The 8,033-nt window shown below is 42.6% G+C and overlaps 2 protein-coding genes across 2 annotated transcripts; both read left to right on the forward strand.

Annotated features, from left to right (window-relative positions):
- Positions 1-852: 852 nt before the first annotated feature.
- On the forward strand, positions 853-1,797 carry LOC311318894 (olfactory receptor 4M1-like; the record flags this gene model as incomplete). Its single annotated transcript, XM_084450328.1, has 1 exon — positions 853-1,797. One exon carries the CDS (start codon positions 853-855, stop codon positions 1,795-1,797), a length of 945 nt encoding a protein of 314 aa, XP_084306454.1.
- A 2,639-nt stretch (positions 1,798-4,436) lies between these two features.
- LOC311318895 (olfactory receptor 52D1-like) lies at positions 4,437-5,384 on the forward strand (the record flags this gene model as incomplete). The annotated part of the gene is made up of 1 exon (XM_084450329.1): positions 4,437-5,384. One exon carries the CDS (start codon positions 4,437-4,439, stop codon positions 5,382-5,384), a length of 948 nt encoding a protein of 315 aa, XP_084306455.1.
- Positions 5,385-8,033: the final 2,649 nt, after the last annotated feature.

Genomic DNA, 8,033 nt, shown 5'->3' on the forward strand with positions numbered 1-8,033 from the left:
TTTGTAATGTTGTTGTTTTTTTGCTGGTCAAAATGATAAATATATTATGCATTGGCAGTATGTGCTCTAGATTATACTTGTTGTGCTGTCATTATTGTCCACAATGTGTTTTGTTGTTGTTGTTGTTGCTCTGGTCCGCCACATAAAACTGACATACAAAACAAATGTGGTTAGAGTGTCCACCCTGAGATTGGGAGGTTGGGGGTGCGATCCCTGGCCAAGTCATACCAAAGACTACAGTGGTACCCAATGCCTCCCTGCTTGGCACTCAGCATCGAGGGTTGGATTCGGGGTGAGTCCCTGCATATTAGCGTCATGTCCAGGGGGTGTACAGTACTTGTACATCAAACTGCCTCACGCTAAGGAATCAGGAGATAGGCTCCTGTCCTGAGACCATTGGTTCTCAAGACTACTTACTTAAAAAACAAATACATACAGTCACATCACAAGGGATTCCATTGTCAATAACTGAGACACCGGAATAATGTTACTATGAAGGACTTGGTCCCTTGATGCTTCATACTCTAGTTGCATCACTCTATTACTGACAACCGGCCCCTGCAAGTCAGGATAGCGGACCCTTTTGTCTATAAAACAGACAGAGGGAGACAGACAAAATACTTTCGCCTTCGACTACTAGAGAGTGAGGACTAAGGGACTGGGAGAAAAGTGAGCATTTTCCAATCCAAACCTGATAATTTCAGGTCTAAATCCTAATGTTTATTTGTGATGTTTTTTTGTTTTTTTTCTGTCCACGTGTCATTTTTTTTGCAGTGTAAAGAATTGTCTTTAGTATAGGTCAATGTGCAATATTCCTGTGTTTTTTTTTCTCTTGTGTCTCTCAGGCAACTGATGGAGAATTATACCCATAACAGTCTTGTGCTGCGCCTGGAAGGGTTGGAGGTCACCCAGCAGACCATGTACCCTGTCTTCCTCTTCTTCTTCTTCTCCTACCTCTTCATCATGGCCTCCAATGTAGGTATTGTGGTCCTCATCTTCATAGAGAGGAGCCTGCACCAGCCCATGTACATCCTCTTCTGCAATCTGCCCCTAAACGACATCATCGGCAACTCCATCATGGTCCCTCGGTTACTGACAGACATCTTGTTGCCTCCCTCAGAGCGTTACATCAGCTATGGTGAGTGTGTGGTCCAGGCCTTTACCACACACATGTTCGGCACCACCTCTCACACCATACTGATGATCATGGCCTTCGACAGGTATGTGGCCATCTGCAACCCCCTGCGCTACGTCACCATCATGAACAACAGAATGGTGGTCAAGCTGACTGCATCTGCTTGGGGGGTGGCTTTTGTCCTGGTGGCCATTCTGCTGGGTTTGACCCTGCGCTTGAACCGCTGCAGGACTCTGATCACCAACCCTTTCTGTGACAACGCCTCACTGTTCAAGCTCTCCTGTGAGAGTGTCTTCATCAACAACATGTACGGCCTCAGCTTCACTGTGCTTCTGTTCACCTCCTCAATAGGCAGCGTGCTGTTCACCTACGCCAAGATAACAGCAGTCTGTGTGACTAGTCAGAACAAGTCCCTGAACAGCAAAGCCTTGAGGACATGTGCCACACATCTGTCCGTCTACCTGATTATGTTGTGGTGCAGCTTTGTCATCATAATCCTACATCGTTTCCCTCAGTACTCCCAGTACAGGAAGTTGAGTGCATTGCTCTTTCACATCGTTCCCGGCAGCCTCAACCCCGTTATCTACGGGGTGCAGTCAAAAGAGGTCCGTAAATTCATGTCAAACATTTTCTCGTCCAAGAAAATCTCTCCAGATTTTTGAACATCTCTCCAATTTCAAATGCTTAATTTGAATTTAACTTATTTGAAATGTACACTATGTGTAAATAATGCAAAGCCAAAACATATTTTCTAATATAGGCCTAAGGGTCTTTGCAAGAAATAACAATGAGAGATTTTTCTCTGGAAGCAATGCTGGTTATCAAAGGTGTTGTTGAGTCCTGAGGAGGATTAAAGGGAATAATAGGCTCTTGTGTATGTAAAACCACCTCATCAGTCCCCCTACACTACTCCCCCACAACCTAAAACTACATCACATGACAACAATTAAACGCTATCAACATAAATGTCTTTCTGTCAGATGCCTTTCTCATCATTTATCCACAAAGTATCCCACCAAAGCACCCATCTGATGTTGACAGTTGAACTACAGTTGCTAGATAGCAGTCCTTTTGCAAAGACAGTTATCTCTGTGAAAGTACATTTCAGATGTTTAAAACTTCTAGTGCAATTTATGATGTCAGATGATGTCATGCATTTTGCCTTCCTTATGCAATAATTTAAGTAGTAAAGCCAACCAATGATCCTCACTTTCTCATACTATATCATCTGCAATCTGCATGAGGAAATATAAACTGCCCCTACACATTTTGTGTGTCCAGTATTGAGACTGGTGGATGTTAAATTACGGAATGGGCTTGGGCTATTTACGCAGAAGCTTAGTGTCTAAAACAAATGTTTAAATTTTATTTCTGGGTGCAAAACCTGAGCCCTGATATCTTAAGAATATACCTGATGACTTGGCTTCAGGTCGTGGTCATGCCTCCCAGCAAACAAATTTTGGTTCCCATAATGTTCTGGGAACTTTATTTTTGTTTACAGAAATGTACATTTTGGTTCTCTCCAGGTTAAAAGTTGTCTTTACATGATGCATACTCCTTTGTGGTAAAGAACAAGTCAAATTAATTCAAGAAAACCTTAATATCCCCTAAAAAAATTTGCGTCAAATCAAATCAAACTTTACTTGTAAAGCGCATTTCGTACACAGAGGCAACACACTGCGCTTTACAGAGAACAATAGTGGGATGGACATAGATCCTACCCTTACATTTTGGGTCTGGCTTGTTTCTCTTAAGGACTGGTTAAGTAGGAGGGAATCAGCTAGCCATGCCACCGAAATAGCTGTGAACTGAAATTACATGAAATAATGTCTGATAAATTAAGATAGGTCTTGTCAGCTGGACTGTAATAGAATAAATTTGATGTAACTATGAAAAGTAAAAGGATTTGCCGAGGTTCGCTCAAAAGGTTCAATTTGGTTTATTCGCCAAAACATACAGTTGCAACCAGATTTCCCAATAGAACACAAGAAAGCGTTTCACCCAAAGAAGTAAAGTCATTCTGTTTTGCGCGCTCTTACTGTATATTCAAGGTTAAGCCCGGATATGACGTTTCTAAGATCCGATTGGCTAACTCATCATTACACATCATCATTAATGGCGGACGCCATTTACACGTGTTAGAAGAAAAAGAGCGGTAAGGATCAAAGGTTTTAGAAAGACAATGAAGCAATGGGAGTTCACAGGCTCTCAGACAACAAGGCCTGGGTGCCCCCCCCCCTGGAGATGTCATCCTGCCATAAATGAAGGAAAGCACAGGCAGGGGTCTTGAATCTCAAAAGGTAGGGGGTTGCAAACAGGAGGTAGGTCAAGGTTTTATCAATATGTTAAGAACAAAAGGCTGAGAACAAAAGCCCAGGGCAGTTATTTCTGAAAGCCTCTAAAATTCCATTACAGTACCTAGCACTGGAATTAGCACTGATAAGATACTGTAAGGACAAGCGATTACAAGAATTCCAATGTACCTGTACCCATACTTGTTACACATGGCGTATACACTTTCTATTGTATTCTTCTATTCTATTCTATCATTGGTCAAACTACTAAGAAGAAATGCCTCAAATAAAGAAGCAGTGATACCATACCATTTTTACATTGTTTACTTCAGTGATCAGCACCTCCCAATCATGAAAATCAGGTTTTTCTTGAACATTATTATTGCAATTCAGATTCAGGCCCTGCGTGTTTGAGAGATGTTTTAATTACAGGATGAATGGAGCCCTAAGACCATGCAAATCATAACACATAATTGCGACCAAGTATCAAACAGGCCTACTTCAGACAATAGACTCAACAACATTCAAATTGTAAAATGGATTTGAAGATTGTTCAAAAAAACAATACACTGTTGCTTAGTGACCATTGGCCCCTCAGAGGGCTATAACAGGGGTGACGTACAAGTAAGCCCCCGAGTTGCAAATTTTGACCCAATAAAAGGTGCTGCTAAAAGTGCCAGATTGTGGGGAGCTGTGTGTCAGCACACAGAGCTTCTCTCTGTCAGTGGATAGTATGAGTTCCTAGAAACAGTTCAATTAATTTTTTTAGGCATATACAAACAAACTGCAAGATATTTCCATGAAATACCCAGTGATTTAAACTACTAAGGTAGGATATACACTGTTGAGACCGATTGGACAGATCTATCGCTTCTTGAAGAAAAACCTTATTTTGCTGCCCATATGGAATGTATGGATGTGCTATTATTGTGAACTTTAAGGCCGTCATTTGTAGTCTATTGTAATGATATTGCTTGTACGGTATTCTTGCCTCTCTCCCAGATAGTATGGCCGCCCATGTGGAGAACCAGACCCTCAATGACCAAGTTCTGCTCCTGGAGGGGATAACAATCACCGACTCAGCCTTCTATCCTGCCTATATCCTCCTAATCCTCCTTTACATGGCTATCTTGATGTGCAACATTGGCCTCCTAATGCTGATTTCCACAGAGAGGAACCTGCACCAGCCTATGTACATCCTCCTGTGCAACCTGCCTGTCAATGACATGCTAGGCGCTACGGTGTTAATACCCCGTCTGTTGAAGGACATCATGACAGCAGCGTCTGAACGATATATCTCTTACATTGAGTGTGTTGTTCAGGCTTTCTCAATTCATATCTATGGCACAATGTCTCACAACATTCTCATGATCATGGCCTTCGACAGGTATGTGGCCATCTGCAACCCCCTGCGCTACGCCACCATCATGAGCAACAGAACGGTGGTCAAGCTGAGTGCGTCTGCCTGGGGGGTGGCCTTAGTCTTAGTGGGGATCCTCCTCGGCCTCACCATCCGGCTCTCCCGCTGCAGGAGGGTCATTTTGAATCCATACTGTGACAACGCCTCACTGTTCAAGCTCTCCTGCGAGAGTGTGTTGATAAATAATATGTACGGTGTTTGCTTTACTATTGTGCTGCTTGTGTCATCTATAGGCAGCATCAGTCTCACCTACCTGAAGATTGCAATAGTTTGTCTGAGCAGTAAGAACAGTTCTTTAAACAGCAAAGCCCTGACGACCTGTAGCACTCACCTTCTGGTCTACCTCATCGCAATGTTCTGTGGGATGACTATCACCACCCTGCACAGGTTCCCAAAATATGCTTACATTGGCAAGCTGGCCGGTCTGTTTGCTCTGACCCTTCCATGTCTCAACCCTCTTATCTATGGATTACAATGTAAAGAGATCAAACAGAGGATCTTTAGAATGCTTCATAAAACCAAGGTGACCGCCTGATTGTATCTAAACTGTATGGAAGATACAGTATACTATGTAATAAAATTAGATTATGATATTATACCATACGATATTGTATTATTGTATTGTGATGTTATATGAATCGAAAATATATGTTAAGGCAATGTCTATAGCTATTTCACAGGATACTTTCTGCTTGTGAATAATTAATATAAATTATGAAGCAAGGGAAATGCCACTGAAAATTGAGGACCTTAACTGTGTTTCATAATGTTCTTTCAGATTGAACACGTGAGCACAAAACTCCTGAAACATGGTCATAAGACATTGTTATCATAATGCAGATGAATAAACCAGGGAGCACATGATGTAGTTTTCAAACAGAAAAATATTTAGTAACAGTTTGTGTAATCCATGAAACTGTCAAAGGACAAGCCAAGTGCAAAGCATGCACAGTATAATTTGGGCAAGGCAAGTTTATTTGTACAGCACTTTTCAGCAACAAGGCAATTCAAAGTGCTTTACATGAGACATTAAAAGCATCAAGACAAAGTTTGATAGTATTTAATATAATCTGTCATGATGACACACTGAACACAAACATCCACTCAATCTCTTGTCATTTTTTTATGAAGAAACCAGGCATGGATAGTTGTGCGCTTATACAGTAATCAAAGGATGATGATTACAATCTCATTTTACAGTATGTGCACGCATGGCACACACCACTGCACACTCTGCACTGTAATGTTTAATCCAAATAATATTAACTTAAACAAGCATGACTGTGCCCCTTTAAATGTGCAATGTGTTTGTGGTGGCATCTAGTGGTAAGGATGCAGATTGCAACCAATTAAATACAATTACATGGTGCAACATGGTGGCCTCCGTGGAAGGACCTGGGCCGCGTTTCCCAGATTCGCCGAACTTCTCCGCGCTACGACGCTTCTCAAGGTATACCTTGGCGAAGGGACAGTTTTTCCTACGAGTGTTTCCCAGACTATCCCTTAGTGGGATCGTTAGGTCCATCCCAAGATACATCGTCAGAGGAGCTACCAGTAGGGCCTATGCACAACTCCAGTAGGCTGCTTCCTGAAATTAGACATGCTTCTCTATTTCCTGTCCTACACTTTGGATGAAATGATTATTCAGGAATTCCTGAATAATCATTTCAAACATTTTCTTGTTTGGTAACAACATAGCATCACATGGACACAGCAGGGCACGGCTCATTGAGTATAAATGCACAGAGCTATGAGCCATGAGCCAAAAAATGTGGCTCACGGCTCACAAAGAATGAGTTACCATAGTAACCGACCCACGCTTTCAGTGAACTCGCTTTCTGGAACGGGTTTGAGTTGCCTTTCTTTCGCGAGTTTGAGTTGTCTCTCTTCCTGGAACGGAAAACCCAGGCTTTCCCTCATTTGAGGGTTAAGTGGCAAGAGCTGTGGCACTGTAAAGTGAACAGTAACTGCATGCTTTTCATATTGGCAAGAACATGGCACATTCAATATTGAGAAACTTTAAAAAGATAAACAATGTTACTGTATGCATCTTCTTACAAATAAAGTATTTGTGAAAGGACAAAGAGACAGAGCAAGTTTTTCCTGAGGGGCATGGACTGAGGCTACTGTTCGCATGAGTTCTCAGGCGTCTGAAGGGAATATGAACCCCTCTGAGTATAAAGATTTCACCAGTACAAGTGTAACAGTGACATACATACTGATAGGTATCTAAAATCAATCACTCTCCTTAGCTGAGGCCTGAGTGTGATACATACATACAATAGAAAGCAGAACTCAAGAGGACCATGTTTCAGCAGAGGACCCTGCTGCTGTAAACAGGATAAAGCCCTGAGCTCAGAAGAATATCCCAGTGTTCTCTGCAGGGGACAGGGAGCCATCCTTTCTCTTCTGCCTGGGTTTCCTCCTAGAGATAGATATCATATATACACCATTAGGCCATCCTTCAACTCCATACTGTTTAGAATTGTGTGTGTGTGTGTGCGTGTGTGCGTGCATGTGTGTGTACTCACACTCTCCATACTGCCCAGCCACACAACAGCAGGATCAACATGGCGACAATCATGGTGACCGCAGCGATAACTGTCCCAGCATTCCACTCCTGCCCTGGGATGGGTTCCCTCTGATCTACGACACGCGGAGGACAGAATACAGAGAGTGGTACTGTGAGTCAGACAGGTGTCACTGACAGGCTGGCACCTGCCTGTGAACAGGGCGCGGGCATACATACACTCAGACAATAAGCCATGGGGGAGTGGAGGTGACTTATTATACAGTTAGACAGTTAGCGCACCAGAACTGAAGGGGTTAACTCTGGAGGGGCTGGGGTCTGGGGATGTCGTGGACCTGGAGAGAACACATCTGTCTGCCAACTATTAAAGATCAGCTGAAACAGACGTCTGTAGTTTGATGTATTTCCGACTCAAACAAGCGATAGGGGCGAGACATAATGTTTAGAGGAATTTGATTGGAGCAATGACAAGTGGGCAGGTTTCAACAACTTTAGACATTCGATAGACAGATAGCGTTGATTGAAGGGCGGATCTCGTGAGATTATTGGTTGACCTTGCTCTTGCATTGCTGACTTAAGTACTCGGGAGATTTTGTGTTTGCATTTGAGATTACAACGAAACGGAAAATTTGGTGCAAAAATTTGCATATATTG

This window comes from Borostomias antarcticus, assembly GCF_949987555.1.
Source record: "Borostomias antarcticus genome assembly, chromosome: 15".
NCBI lineage: Eukaryota > Metazoa > Chordata > Actinopteri > Stomiiformes > Stomiidae > Borostomias > Borostomias antarcticus.